Genomic DNA, 15,410 nt, shown 5'->3' on the forward strand with positions numbered 1-15,410 from the left:
AGAAAGACAAGAGAATCTTTTGGTTATGGGCCTAAGAGCGCAGTGACTGTGAACAGCAAGGACACAGGACACAGAGTGAAGCAAACGGCTGCTGTGATTGGCAAGAGGGGGACAAAAAGAAGTATCATCCCTGTGCAATCTTTGGAAAACAGATTTTCCCCCTCCATTCAATGTGAAGCATCTTTAATTTCAACCAGAAACAGGTGCGTCCTGAAAATGTGCAAGCAGGTAAGTGATTTACAGTGCTGAAGGTGGAAAAAGGAACCAGCCTTAACAAAACAATCAGATTTTGAAGGAAAAAAAATGAAAGAAAATGTATTTTCTTTCATATACACGTTTTGTTTCTCCGTTTTAAACACAGATATGCAACTAGGTGTTGTTCTGCTTACACAGAAGTACATAAACGATATCAGTCCTCCAACAGCAGCCTTTTATAAAGCAATTTAATAGCTACTACTGCCAAAACAAATAGAAAACTAAAATATGGGAACAATTTTAAATCTGTACCGTCAAATTAAAGCTACCTCGTATCCTCCTATTAAGTTAATGACGTATTTTAAAGTATATTACAATCAAATTGACAAAAGAAAAAAAATAATGAAATAGAAGGGGGGGGGGGGATTTCCTGTGGTTGCTCACTACGCCCACAGGAAAACATTAAACCTTGTATAGACCTCAAACAAATGCCCCCCCCCCCCCCACCCCCTCTAATGGTTTCTAAACAGTGGTCCAGTTCTGAGAAACGTATCATGGAAGGGAAAGAAAGACACGAGCACCTGTACTGTCACTTCTTGACAATGCTAAAGCTCACTGCTGTGTCTCAGCTGTGTGACTGACAAACATCTGACTCAGATCTTGTGACAGTTTGTTAAGCTGAATCCCAGCTGACGCCATGACTCAGGACTCCAGGGGAACCCTGGTGCACTTCTTAATCTTCCTTTTTTGTCTCAGAGTTTTTAAGTGGAATCATGATTCTGGTGAGACGTAACAAATCAAACACAGTGGAATGTGAATCACAAAGAGCAGTGATGAGAGACGAAGAGGTGTGGTAATCCTAGAGAGACAAAAAGTAAAGTAAGTAGAATAAGTGGTACAGTTGAAGCAGGGAAGAAACAAAGGGTGAGGTGGGTAGTAGCATCTGCTGGAGGTTGAAATGCAAGAGGAGCAAGAAAGGTGATTTAGCATGTGGTAAACTAACAGGACAGACACATCCACCAGGAGGCGGTAAATGAGACATTAGCAACCTGCTTAGACAACACAGAAAGAGAAGGAAAGTAGAAAAAGCTGGAGGAAGGGTTTGTGGCTTTAGAAATATGTACCGTAAGAGGAGGAGCCTGGGCCTGATCACTGACACCATCCGTCATACTTGAGGAACGGAGTCTGTTTGACAGCTGGCTCTGTTCAAAGGAAGCAAAGAGAGAATAAACACCACTGCCAGCGCTGCCTCTTGTTTGGCTGCCTACATTTACACCAGGTCCAGGTTTTTGACAATGGAAAATTAACGGTTCTCCAGTCTCACCAAAGCAGAGCTGGGCCCTGGCACTTCACCGTTTGTATCGGGAGTCAGCGACAGCCTCAGATTTAAGTCTTCTGAGAATTCCTGGGTGATGGGTGTTGGTGTGTGCTGTGGTGTCAAAACGGAGGAGGGACCGGGCAGAGATTGGGCCAAGCTGTCGTTATCCTCTTCTGTGATGAGCTCCCAAGACTACCGGCACAACAAAGAGACAAAATCTTGATGTAACACAGATCTTTAGGAAATTTTACCACTGTAAATGAGTTTAAGTGTGCGTGAGTGAACTGCTCTTTTTTTCCCCCTCACATTATCCAAGTCCCTGGGCTCCAGGTGCTCGTTCTCCAGGTCTTCACTGATGTGGCGCCTTGATCGGAAAACGCGGTGGGCTTCCTGATGGATTTGCCGCTGTTGATTGTCACTCTCAATCTCTGAAATCACGTCTCTGAGAGAGATTTGGTGAGAAAATGTAAATGGAAACCAAAAGTTAATAATCATGAATTAATTCTCCTGTGCAGGATTATTTAGTAACAAGAGCCAAACACTGTTGTATTTAGTTATTTCAACAACAATTTACAGTCTATCAGGTGTGCTCAGAATAATGATGATATAAAATGTGTCCATCATGTTTTGTCAACCGTGTATACTTTGTTGAAGGATTACTTTGACGAGCGATATGCTTTTTCATTTTACTGCTAAGAGCTACCTCAGAAGGTTAAAAGCATTTCTTCTATCTGTCTCCTAAATATAAAGCTAAGTCAGAAGGCTAGCCTAGGACAAACACATTAGATTACAGACATTCAGTCCATTCTTCTGTCTTCAGTTTTGTGCAAAGCTAAGCTAATGGGCCCTTACATGCAGGATTTTGTTTTTACCCTGTGTGCACTTATTTAGTTTTTAGCAGAAAAAGTGATAAAGCTCAAAAATTGAACTTTTTAAAAATATTATAATTAATTTTTTCTTTTTAATATAGCTATATACGGTAATTAATAATAATAATAATTTCCCAATTGAGTGGAGACATGGAATATGGCATTATTGTGTGTATAGAGAGGGAATTTGTGTATATTTTAAAATGTCCAATTATCAATTTTTATAGGAGTGTAACGTCTACAAATAGGAATAACTGTGGCCGACGCCAGTTATTTTGACGTTTAAAACAAAAAAAACAAAACAAAAGAAAACAACATCTTAAATAATATTTTTGAAGAGTATTTCCTCACTAAGCTTGCAGTACATGGGCAAAAATCCTCAACAGACTTTAACACGGTGATTTTTTTCATGTATAAAAACCAACAGTGACATGTGAAAGGTTCGAGGCTGTATTAGTGCGAGGTCAGGCGTACACGTTGGAAGGCCGTTTCCACTGTGTAGTGCGGTTGTTGTGGTTTACGTAGTAGGTGCGTCCCAGGTTGTCCACTTTTTCCTCCCAGCCTTGAGGCAAAGGAGGCAGCAGCTGCTGGGGTCGCTGGGAGCCTGAGTCAGCAGACTCATCCCAACCCTGAAACAGTATGGTAGGTTTAAGCCAAAGATCAGAAAGAAGTACAGAAGATTAAAGATTTAGCTGGTTATATTTTTCTGCTGTTTTTTTTGTTTTCATGTTTTACTTAATGCCTGTGTTTCATAGCTGCCAGCAGGCAGGCGTATCTATGCCTACAATCCAAGACGGAGCTGATGTTTAAGCAACAATCCCACTCGTAGTGTTGGCAATTCTACGCTTAATTTAATACGTAGGCAGAAAAAAGAGCAACTACAAAGAAAAAAAATCATTAGTAATGAGGCTTTAATACAATGAAAAAGAAAAAAGAAATACAGACAGTCAGGGGGAAAAGGAAATTTTTTGCAGTATGAACATGAGGGGTGCCATTTAAGCTTTCACGCTTTGGCTGCTAAATGTCACCTTATCTGTGAAGCCTTTCGCTCTCTAGCTCTCTTCCACACATCCAAGAACACACATTAAAGTAGGAAAAGCTCAATTTTCTCCAAATAACAGGCCACATTGTAAATGTTTTTTCCAGACCCTGACCTGGAAAAGACTTTTACCAGATGCTGGCAGTGAGTGGCTTCCCAAATTCTCAGAGAAATAATAAAAGAAAAAAAGAAAGATGCTCTCACATTACTTTTGGTTCACAGTGGGACATTTAATTCAAGCTTAGAACTATGTTGCCTTCATGTGGCAGAAAGGAAGAATCTGGTTTGCTTTTATTGTGGAAAAAACAGTCCAAAGAATGTCTTAGGTAATGCAAAGTCAGCAGTTTATGCTAACAACAGAGGATTAGACCTTACCTCAGCCTCCTCCCTCATGTCTCCCCCCTCCTCCTCATGCCCTCCTTGTTTGGGCAGATAGGCCATCTTCAGACGCAGGTAACCCTTCACCCTGGACTTGTGACTGAAAGGAAAACATCTGCTTTAAATACTTCCTGCTCATTAGTCCTAGTTGGAATTCCAAGTTATTGTTGTCTAGACTCCAATATGGTCAGAGTCTAGACAGTGTTGTGAACCAAGATCTAACTTTAATAATGTGTCACTGTCTACTCCACTTGCTAACAGGGGGCAAACTAGACAGACACAAAAAAGCAGATACTATTTGCCATCTACGTTTTCTCATTTTATATCAAACACAGCCAAAACTGACCTTCTTGGCCGCAACAGGAAGTCTTTAAACGTGTAGGGCCGCTCCATAGCAGGATCCTCCGTCTGCAAATAGAGGAGGTTTTTGCTGACAGCATTTAAGTGAACACACAAGCAAATACACATGTTGTGATATCAGAATATCACAGTCGCCAGCTTTCAACAGAGGGTACAACCCTCTGCACAGACATCCCAGGATCATTATGCAATCCTGAGCTTCTCCTGTTACATATTGAGCAGCCTTTTGTAATTCACAGCAATCTCACGCCGCTCTCTGACAGGGCCAAACCAGTCCATGCTGGCTGCTCACCACATAATACCCTGTGAGATACCGCTGAGGCCAAAAGTCAGTTTTTATATTTAAATTAAAAAAAAAAAAAAGCAATCCTGAATGCTGGAAAGTTTTGTAAAAGGAAAAAGAACATGTGTGAAAAGAACCAGTGTCAAGTTTCCAAATAATGGACTTCAATTACAGTCAAAACACTGCTCTCAAAATATTAGGTGGGGCTCCTCAAAGCAGGACTATGAAATAGGTTGGAACAAAATTCCAAGTCAAAATATTAGGGGCAAGCGTTTTTGTTCAGATTGCTCCGGGTGGGAGCGTGCATAGCCGTCTCCATCGTTTGGGGATGGGGGCTTTTGCTGTGCAGGGGGGAGGCGGGAGGGTGTGTTTGACATGTTATTATTATTATTTTTATTCTGAAGCTGTACTTCTGTTGTTGTGGGTTTGCTTTGTGTGTTTGTGTGAGTGTGTTTTTCCCACTTGTTCTTTCTTTGGGGGTGAAGAAATAAGTATTTTCTCTTTTATCTTTCTGCAATGATCAGCACTTCAGGTCAGTCCTTAGGCAATAGTGGTATTAGATTTTTAACTTGGAATGTCAAAGGTATGAATAGCCCAATTAAACGATCTAAAATATTATCGCATCTTAAACGTTTAAAGAGTGATGTAATGTTTTTGCAAGAGACCCATTTGCGAAATAGGGATCATCTTAGGCTCAGGTGCCCATGGGTGGGACATACTTTCCATTCAATGTTTAATTCAAAAGCCAGGGGGGTGGCGATCTTAATAAACAGAAGGGTACAGTTTACAGCCTCTGAGATTAAAGCTGACAAAAACGGGAGATATTTGGTTGTTGTAGGCACCATGTACAATGTACCCGTCCTCTTAGTCAATGTGTATGCGCCGAATTTTGATAATCCAGGTTTTACAGATGCACTTTTGAGTAGTCTCCCTTCCCTTGATTCTCATCTTTTGATATTGGGTGGTGACTTAAACTGTGTTATTGATCCTGCCTTAGATCGCTCGAATCCTCGGACCCTGACCCAATCCTCTATGTCCAAGTCTATTTCAGAGTTTATGTTTCAGAATGGTTTTGTAGATCCCTGGAGGTTTTCTAACCCTACTACCAGAGCGTACTCTTTCTTTTCCCAGGTACATCAGTCCTTTTCGCGGATTGATTATTTTTTTGTGGACGGTTCCCTTATTCCAAAAGTACTGTCATCTACATATCATCCAATTGTCATTTCCGATCACGCACCACTTAGCGTTGACATCAAGCTCATAGCCCAGTCCTTTTTTTCCTCACCCTGGAGATTTAACTCTTTGTTGCTTTCGGATGAGGGATTTGTTACCTTTATCAAATCCGCAACTGATGAATTTGTGGTGTTTAACGACAGTGATACTGTTACGAGGTCATTGCTTTGGGAATCTCTTAAGGCATATGTGCGTGGGCAAATAATCTCTTTCTCTGCCCATTCCACTAAAAACCACAAAGCCAAACTTCAAACTTTGACTACACAAATTTGTGACATAGATAGACAGGTTGTTGCCAGTCCCACTCCTGATTTGCATAAAAGACGACATGACTTGCAGACCGAATTTGATTTACTTTCTACGGCAGATGCTGAACGTCTTTTACTTCGTGCGCGTGCGACTTATTATGAACATGGTGATAAGCCCAGAAGGCTTTTGGCCCATCAGTTAAAACGTCAGGCCTCTTCTCGATTAATTTCTCAAATTAAAGATGCGGCAGGCAACTTGGTCTCTGATCCAAAGGAAGTAAATGAGGTGTTTAAGAGGTATTATTCCTCCCTATATGAATCTGAATCTGCTGCTGACGCCTCTGAGGTGGATTCTTTTTTTTAACGGTCTTACAATGCCCACTGTCGATCCTGTTATAGCTGAACAATTAGATGCCCCTTTTAGGTTGGATGAAATTGTGCATGCAATCAAGACCATGCACAATAGTAAGGCACCAGGACCTGACGGGTTTTCAGTTAGCCCCACTACTTCTTTCAGTGTATAATGAATCTTTTGAACGTGGTATATTGCCCCCTACATTGTCTCAAGCACTAATTACTGTTCTCTTAAAGAAGGGTAAGGATCCTACGTCCTGCACCTCATATAGGCCTATTTCACTGCTGAATGTGGATGTTAAAGTCTTGGCAAAAATTTTAGCAATTCGCCTTGAAAAGGTTCTTCCTACTATTATTTCAGATGAACAGAATGGCTTTATTAAAGGCCGCCAGCTGTTCTTTAATGTCCGCACGCTTTTGAATGTCATTCTTTCCCAACACTCGACCACTAATCCAGAAGTAGTTATCTCACTTGACGCTGAGAAAGCTTTCGATCGTGTAGAGTGGAGCTTTCTCTTTGCGGTCTTACAAAGATTTGGTTTCAAGGACAGATTCATTTCATGGATTCGACTGTTGTACAAGGAACCCCAAGCCAGTGTCTATACAAATGGTGTTTCCTCTGGCTACTTCTCATTGTCACGCGGCACGAGACAGGGTTGCCCCCTGTCCCCCCTACTTTTTGCTATTGTAATTGAACCCCTATCTATAGCTTTGAAGGCCCTTCCTCATTTTCATGGTATTTCCCGGTCAGGCCTTGACGTAAAATTGTCTTTATATGCAGATGACCTGCTTCTTTATGTTTCTGATCCCTTATCTAGCATACCATCGATTGTGTCTCTATTAAACAAGTTCGGCTCTTTGTCAGGTTACAAAATAAATCTTCTTAAAAGTGAATGTTTCCCCATAAATTCTTTAAGTCTTACACTTAAACAATCTGACATTCCTTTTAGACTTAGCCCTGCTGGATTTAAATATTTGGGAGTTAACGTGACTCGTACTTTGTCTTCTCTATATTCTTCCAATTTCTCCCCTTTAATGACTCAAATTCAATCAGATTTTCAGAGATGGAAATCGCTACCTTTGTCCCTAATTGGTCGGATCAATGCTGTAAAGATGAACATTTTGCCTCGATTGTTATTTCTGTTTCAGAATATTCCTATATTTTTACCTAAAGCTTTTTTCAAAAAGTTAGACCAGCTAGTTTTTGTGGGGAGGGAAACATCCCAGGGTGAGGAAATCATTATTACAGAGACTGACATTTGATGGTGGTCTTGCCTAACTTTTTATTTTACTATTGGTCCTCTCATATTCACAAATTGACCCATTGGCTTGAATCTCAAGAACTGCTGTGGTGCAAACTGGAGCGCCTGTCGTGCACTTCCTCATCCTTAGAAGCTTTATTGTTCTCTCCACTTCCACTTAAGCCTTCTCATTTCACCCAAAATCCCGTGGTACAGTCTAGTCTAAGGATCTGGTCACAATTCAGGAGTCATTTTAAGTACATCTCTGCATCAGTACACATGCCCATCACACAGAACCATCTGTTTACTCCTGGCCTCATTGATGGTACCTATGTACAGTGGAAGCGTCATGGTATTAACACGTTTAAGGATCTCTATAAAGATGGCACTTTCTTAACTTTTTTAGACCTGTGTTCAGAAACAAATCTTCCGGCTGCCAATCTATTCCGTTATTTTCAGGCACGGCATTGCACTTCTGCTCTCTTCCCCTCCTACCCTCTTCTTCCAAATGTCCAACCGTGGGAGGAATTCTTATCCCTTAAAACCAATAAGAAGTCAATTATATCTTTAATATATAAACAACTTATGGATTTAAATGTCCATTCAGTTGCTAAAATTAGGGGGGCTTGGGAGCGGGAGTTAGGAGTAATTTTTTCGGATCAGCAATGGGAGAAAGCAGTATCCAATGTCCGTTATAGTACGTCCTGTGCCAGGTTACAACTTATCCAGTTTAAGGTGTTGTACAGGGTTTACTATTCAAAGTCTCGTCTGTCTGAGATTTACCCACAAGTAATGGATCAGTGTGAGAGATGTCATGCCACCTCATGTGACCTAGGCCATATGTTCTTTCTGTGCCCAAGACTCCATGGCTTCTGGAGTCAGTATTCAGTTATTCTTTCCAAGGCTCTTGGGACCCAAATCTGCATGGACCCTTTTCTAGCTGTTTTTGGGGTTCCAGTCAACACTGGTCTAACCGACCCTACACACTTCAAAATAATAGCCTTTACATCACTTTTGGCTAGACGTTGCATCTTACTCCTTTGGAAATCTTCAAAGCCACCTTCAGTTTCTTTTTGGTTTAGAGATGTGATGTCATTTCTTAAATTGCAAAAGATAGGCCTTGTGGCGAAGGGCAAGTACAGAGAATTTTATCGTATCTGGGGCCCCTTCATAAACTATTGCAAGTCATTAAACGCTCTACCAGCTGATTAATATCATATCTCCCCCCCCCCCCCCCCCCCTTTTTTTTTGCGTGTGTGTGTGTGTGTTTTGGGGTTTGTTGTTTGTGTTTGTTGTTTGTGTTTGTTTTGGGTTTCTTCTTAGGTTTTGTTTTGTTTGTTTTTTTCAATTTTATTTAAGCGTGTGTGTGGGTGTGCCTGTGTGTGTGTATTATCGTATATGTTCATGTAAGAAAAACTAAAAAATATGTGAGGGGAACAGATTGTATTGTCATTGTAAACTAATGTACACTTGTCTCTCAATAAAAATATGAAAAAATATATATATATTAGGGGCAGTATTAACATAAAATAATATCTAATATTAATTTTATCAATCAAGCTCCCATTTAGGATGGTTTCCTTGTGGACTAAAGCAAGTTCTGCAGACACTTTTCAGTCCATGGAGCTCCACTCCGTCCTCCTCCAATCTGAAGAGGTTAAAGTCATGGGGAGGCAACTCTGATGAGTCAGGTGAGTAGTGAATAAGATGGTGCACAGTTCAAGCTGTTTATGATGACTGGTCACCCATAGTTTGAGGTCATTATGGCATAACTCATAGACCTAAATCTGGCCTCAGTAGGGCAAACTGTGAATGTGGCAAAAACGACCAACGAGCTCACTACCTAAGCTCCTGTCCTAACCTTGAACATCAACACCCTTTCAATGAAAACACTTTTCGGTCTCCAAGTTGAGAATCTCTGGAGATTAGTTCTCATCAGCCTGATGATAATCCTTACTACAAACGTCAGCTCAGTTTGAGACAGAAATGCACAGTATGGATGTCCTGGCAGTTTCATGGTCCCATCTAAAATTAGCAGCAGCACTGCAAGACGTCCAGAGGTGCAAAAGCAGATGACTTTAAAGGGGAAATTTCATGGTTTAGCATAGTTTAGCAAATCAAAAACATGGCTTTTGATTTGCTAAACTTTCAGACCTCACATGCTTTTATTTATCTGGTCTCACCACATACAACACAGAGCCCGATAAAAAGAGGTAGTTGAGTGTGGAGCCTGCTTAAATACAGACGACCAAGAAAAAGAGGAATGGCGTTGTCCTGTTATTTGCTAAGAGGGGGTCACGGTTCCATAAGGAAAATGTAGCTACCAGATGGACTCTGATGAGTCAGTATTCATGTCCTGTTTCATGAAAAGTAAAAGGACGTTTACAAGAAGCTATTACGGAGAAAGGAGACATGACTAAGTTATGCCCAGTAACTATGAATAAGACGAGAAATTCTGTAATGCATGAAAAAATAAACCAAATAAAAACAGACGCATACCTTTTTATACATCACGTATTTGTATAAGCATTACAGCAGGTTATTCGTGCCAAGCCTCCATGTTTAATCAAATTCATTCATTAATTAAAACCAAGCCTTGTTTTTTTTTTTTTTTTAAGCATAAGTCACATCAGGACTAAATATTATCCATGTTGTCCCAAGGCTTCAACTCTCAACGTGAGTCAGCTGTAAGCTTTTATCTGCTAATAATTTCCTGGGCCTGTGGGACCCAAATAGGGCATTAATAATTAACCCCAAAAACTTTTACTGATAGGCTTTTAAGGTCGACAACTAAGACAGAACTTTAGGGAGCCACAACCAAGCTGGCAGCAAAGCTCTCAAATGTGCAGAGGTGCTGCTGCTTCAGGATGATTTGCAGGTCTCTTAAGCCTTTTGCACATAAGAGCTCTACTCGGTTTTGCCATTTTCACAAGAAGCAACTTCAAATGTGTTCTCTGTGCAGAGTATGCAGAGGAGAGAAGGACATCAGACCCGAGACAACTACCTGGTTTACTCTTGCATCACACCAACTTACTACTAAGAAGGTTTTAAAAATAACAACAGCCAAAAAAAAAACCCTTTCGTGTCCAGTCCAGCTGAACAGTTTCATATTTATTTCCACTACGTAATGTCGCAGGTGTGAGAATGGCTTGTACTTGCATCAGACCTCAACTGTAAAAATTCCCAAGCACCCTGATTCTGCATGTCAATGTTGTGTGTTTACATGCTAGACATCCCGCTTTCCCTTTCTAATACAGAGAGCGCTGTTTGATCACAACAGAAGCATTACCTGTGACTAGCACTTTCTCACACTCAAGATGGGAAAACACAAACAAACTCTCTCCCTGACCTTCACAGAGGTTAATCAGTAACAGCAAAATTGTAGATAAGAAACAGCTGAGCATTCAAAACAGTGCTAAACCAGCCAGTGTATCCACACGCACTCACGCTTTACACACATACAGACGTAAATAAATGACAGCAGAGATGTAAATAACTTACTGGCAGATGACTGAGAGGAACATCAACTTGCCCCAGGAAATCATCTCTAGTCTAGAGGGAAAGAAAAAGGTCACGTTTAGAAGCTGAAATTTTAAAAAAAAAATGACTTTTTGTTTTTGTTTGAGTGTGCCTGTGAAAAGCCCAAAGTATCAGTAGGGATAATGAAGGGAAAACCACAATGTTGAGGTAAAAATCACCAGATTATCCAGCAGCATTTTGTATGTATTAAAGACAGGTGGAAAAAAAGGCAAAAAGAAGTTCATTTCATGGACAGCCCCATCCAGAAACACAGTGACCTCCAGCCTAATTTGTGAACACATGTGGAAACCTGAGAATCTAAAGTTTAAAGGCAGTAAAGAAAAACTGTTCAAGTATTTCCACGCGGTCTTACTGAAAATTGCACTTGATTAGTTATGATTTAAGATCAGCTTCTCTATCAATCAGGACAGATTTCCACATGTGTCCAGACAGAAGGTTCAGAGCGAGATTTATTTATGGACAGGCCTTTTGCAACACTTTATGGGAGAAAAACCTGCGATCCCAGCAAGGAAAAAACATCTACAGCCACCAGATAAAAGCCAAATCAGCTGGAAAGAGGGAGAGAAGGGCAGATGTGACCACAAGGAAAAATTTAAAACAGGGAAGGTTTGTGTCTGAAATTTAAGAGGCCCATAGATTTGTCCGTTACCGAGTATGGATTACCTGTCCGAGATGGAAAAGTCCATTCTTGGAAGTAGCCTGTGTGTAGGACACAACTGATTTAGACAACAGGCATAAACTAACTGATTGACACACAAGCTGGGTTGAATGATGCAGTGACAGATTTACGCAAAGACAACTACAGTAGTGCAACAAAAAAAACTACTGACTGTCAATTATACGCTCTCCCACTCACCACAATTACAAAAAATTAAATTAAATTAAAAAAACCTTCAGTCTGTTTTCTACTTTAAAGACTGATTATTGTTAATGTACAACAGAGGAAATTTTCAACATTGTGGCACGTGTGAAAGTTGTGGAAACAATTTCCAGGTAAATTAAGTGTGTGGAACACTGTATATATGCTTAATTTGACAATAGAATGTGATATTTTTGGTTACTTAACTTGAAATCAGCAAAAAAAAGTTTTCAGAAGGAATAAAAATCAAAAAATGACTTAGTTCTGAAAACAGTATTATACCTCTGGATGAAGAATAAGAACAAGCAGAATTTAAGCCTCTACAGAATAGACTGCATGGCCTGGAAAGGATTTTTTTACACAGATTTGAGGTTAAGGTGTTTAAAATTTAAAACAAAAAGCAAAACAAAACACCAGTTTATTCTGATAAACAAAGAAAAAAAAGAGCTGTGGAGTGACTGCACTGGGCTCCCACCACAGTTAACCGAGCTGGAATTCAGTAGTGAAAAGGTTACAAATGAGTCACATAAAAATGATGACTGATTAACGCAGTCAGGCATGTAAGCACACACACACACATACACACACACACGAACGCATGTGAAGTCACTCATCCTTGCACGTCCACCCACCTCCACTGAATAACACACTGTAAATGAGCCCTTCTTGGAAAACAGGAGTCACTACTGTGCAAATTACCGCAATGCATGCTTTCAATTTCTAAACCAACCAAACTAAACGATTCACTTACTGTTAACATAACTCATTTAAAGCAGTCAGACATAAGATTCCTCCAAGTTTGAGAGAGCATCAAAAGCAAACTTGACCACAGCATAACCACAACTCTTTTACCACATGATCACATAAACAGCAGTAGCACTGTCACTTCCAGTGTATGATATAAGCAATGATATTATCACATGGAAAACAACACCTTCTGCAGGCAAACCTGTTTTGTTGTTGTTTTTTTAAATGTCACTAACCATAACAAGCATTTCAGCTCTGACTTTATATACGGAGTTGGATTTAATTACAGAGTCATTAAGAGGTCAGATTTGAGTCTGCAACTGCCTCCCAGGACCAGTTTACACTCTGAGAGTGCGACCAAAGACCAACAGAAGGAAGTATGGGTGGACAAAGAGGGGTGGCTTGAGGTATGAGAAGAAAAAAAAAAAAAAAAAAAAAGAGGACGCTAGCCCAAAAAAGTTTGAAAACTGAACACGAGTAGGTCACCGAAACAATTGCTTTTCACATGCTTCTAATTTTACTCTGGCAAGTTTGGATAAGAATATAACCGTTTCAGAGATTTGTGCTGAAATATCACTGCAACATCTGTGGATTACAAATGATTTTGTGGTTCTCACAGCACCAAAAATTATAAAATTAAAGAAAATTAAAAAATAAAACCCTAAATGCTTCCTGCAGCAACATCTCTCTCTGACCCTGTAATTAAATCCAACAAGCAAAAGCACCCAGACAGCGGCTTTCATGGCCAATGTTTATAGGATATTTTGCTCTTCACTTCAATTCACATGTAATGAACGAGTAAAAACCTAATCTATTATCATTCCTAAACACACTCCAATCTTTCAAGACTATAGGAAAGCAGCTAAAGTGCTAAGAACTGGAAATGCTATGAAGCTACAGGAAGATGTGGTGACAGGGTGTTTACGACAAAGGGCAATCTGGAGCAAGTCCAGGCTGGCACTGAGGTGTAAAAAGGCTGTCTCACCTTCTCAACAGTCTCCCTGCTGACACAACTGTATTACAATACCATGCAATTCAGAGAAGTCCACGCTGTCAGAGAAAAGCCCTTCGCAACACAAGTGATTTGAATGCCTCTCACATGCTATCGGACCAAAATAAAAAGTGTGCCCTCACCCCACTCGTCCACAATCTTGCCTCAGGTAAATATAGCCAGCCTACTGGCCTCCAGGAGCTCTCAATGAATGGAAACCGAGGGGTACTAAGGCAGGGCTGTAACGAGGGCATGGCACAGAGGCATAGCCATTTGCAGCTAGTCCATCTGGTGTGCGCACACAAAAACAAACACACACACACACGTCATCCCAAGCCCAGTTTTAAAAAGGGGCAATCCAACTCCAGGCAATCAGTTGGGGAAGACCCGTCATTATGGTCTAATTAGGGATTTCCTCATTGCTTGAGAAACGGGATGCCATGGAGTCTCACATCACTACCATGAGGGGCGAAGGAAAAGATTAATTTTTCCCACTAGATCTAAAAACTTTCTTTTCTTTTTTTTTTTATCCAAACCTAGATTGTCTATATCAACACCACCCTTGCCCTTTTCATCATCACCTTTGCTACTGCTAGCGTGCATCTTGGCATCTCCTTTTTCATCACCTGCATAATGTGAAATCACTGGCAGGACTGTGCATCACAGTATCTGCCTGGATGCAGACTAAACTCAGTCAAACTGAGTGGGAAGAGAAATTTTTTATCCGACTGGTCACAACTTCTACACATACAAGCAAGCAGAAACCGATGAGGTGCAATAAACTCAAGCTGATGATTAAATGCAAAAAACTGCACTTCCCGGAGTGGCCACTTGAGGCTAGCTCCAAAAGAAAAAAAAAAGCATGTTTATACTTTTACAAATAACCAATCTGGTTTGTGGCGGGGGAATTTTTTTTTTTTTTTTTTTTTTTTTTGGGGGGGGGGGGGGGGGGGGGGGGACTCAGATGAATGAAATCAGTGGTTTGGTCATGATATGAGCAAATAGCTTTCTGTTTAGGCGGTCTTTCCTGGAGCTAAGCATCTCATGATAAACCCACATCCTGCTTGCTAAATGGTGTAAACCTCAAACAACCGACGGCCCTATCATTTAATTTCAAAATCTACTGTATTTCATTTTTGCCTAAAAATTTAGTTTACAACTCTAAAGTGTCATTTAAAAAATAGCTTAAAAGAAACATCTAAAACGTTCTACATCGAAAGTATTTAAAAGTTTAATAAGTAAACAGCAAATTGGGTAACTCGATACACTGATTATAGCATTCTAGCACCAGAGTTGGAGATATGCATAAGACAGGAGAGCAACACCAAAAGATTTCAGGCTTTGAGCAAACCGACGCTGCTTGTGAAACTTTTTGATCATTGTTTGGGCTGCACTGACATGTTAGTTCTTAATCGCCTGCTGAGCAGCTGCAACGATTCACATCCATACCAGCCAAGAACTGGAGAAGACATGCCGCTTGCCTGCTTTCAAAACCAACAAACACGCTCGAGGTAAACTAAAAATAGCCACAGCCAGCTCTTAAAGAGTGCTGACTGCAGTTAAGGGTATTATCAAAAACCCCAGTGTCGCATTTCTGTGAAACGGAAGGCAACAAGTGCATGGGAACAAATTATCCATTCATCCATTTCTTGCACAACTAAACTGGCTGACGTGTGTAAGATTTTAAGTCATTCTGGTTACGAAGTGAAAGAAAAGCAGCATGTGTGATTTAGATCAGCAAGGTTGTCTGGGATT

General features: G+C 40.5%; 1 protein-coding gene across 11 annotated transcripts in view; it reads right to left on the reverse strand.

Moving 5' to 3' along the window:
* Positions 1-15,410, reverse strand: part of nedd4l (NEDD4 like E3 ubiquitin protein ligase) — a 48,327-nt gene that overhangs the window by 16,335 nt on the left and 16,582 nt on the right. For 6 of the 11 annotated variants that reach the window (XM_085168377.1, XM_085168374.1, XM_085168370.1 and 3 more), the window contains 8 exons: positions 11,722-11,757; positions 11,020-11,070; positions 4,146-4,207; positions 3,797-3,899; positions 2,857-3,011; positions 1,820-1,955; positions 1,520-1,705; positions 1,320-1,397 (listed from right to left, as the gene is read on the reverse strand). In XM_085168377.1, the coding sequence (XP_085024503.1) occupies positions 1,320-1,397; positions 1,520-1,705; positions 1,820-1,955; positions 2,857-3,011; positions 3,797-3,899; positions 4,146-4,207; positions 11,020-11,070; positions 11,722-11,757 (807 nt within the window). The remainder of the gene's footprint in view (positions 1-1,319; positions 1,398-1,519; positions 1,706-1,819; positions 1,956-2,856; positions 3,012-3,796; positions 3,900-4,145; positions 4,208-11,019; positions 11,071-11,721; positions 11,758-15,410) is intronic. The other 5 variants (XM_085168378.1, XM_085168379.1, XM_085168380.1 and 2 more) reach the window with 1 other exon arrangement.

This window comes from Neolamprologus multifasciatus, chromosome 7 (genome assembly GCF_963576455.1).
Source record: "Neolamprologus multifasciatus chromosome 7, fNeoMul1.2, whole genome shotgun sequence".
NCBI classification, from domain to species: domain Eukaryota; kingdom Metazoa; phylum Chordata; class Actinopteri; order Cichliformes; family Cichlidae; genus Neolamprologus; species Neolamprologus multifasciatus.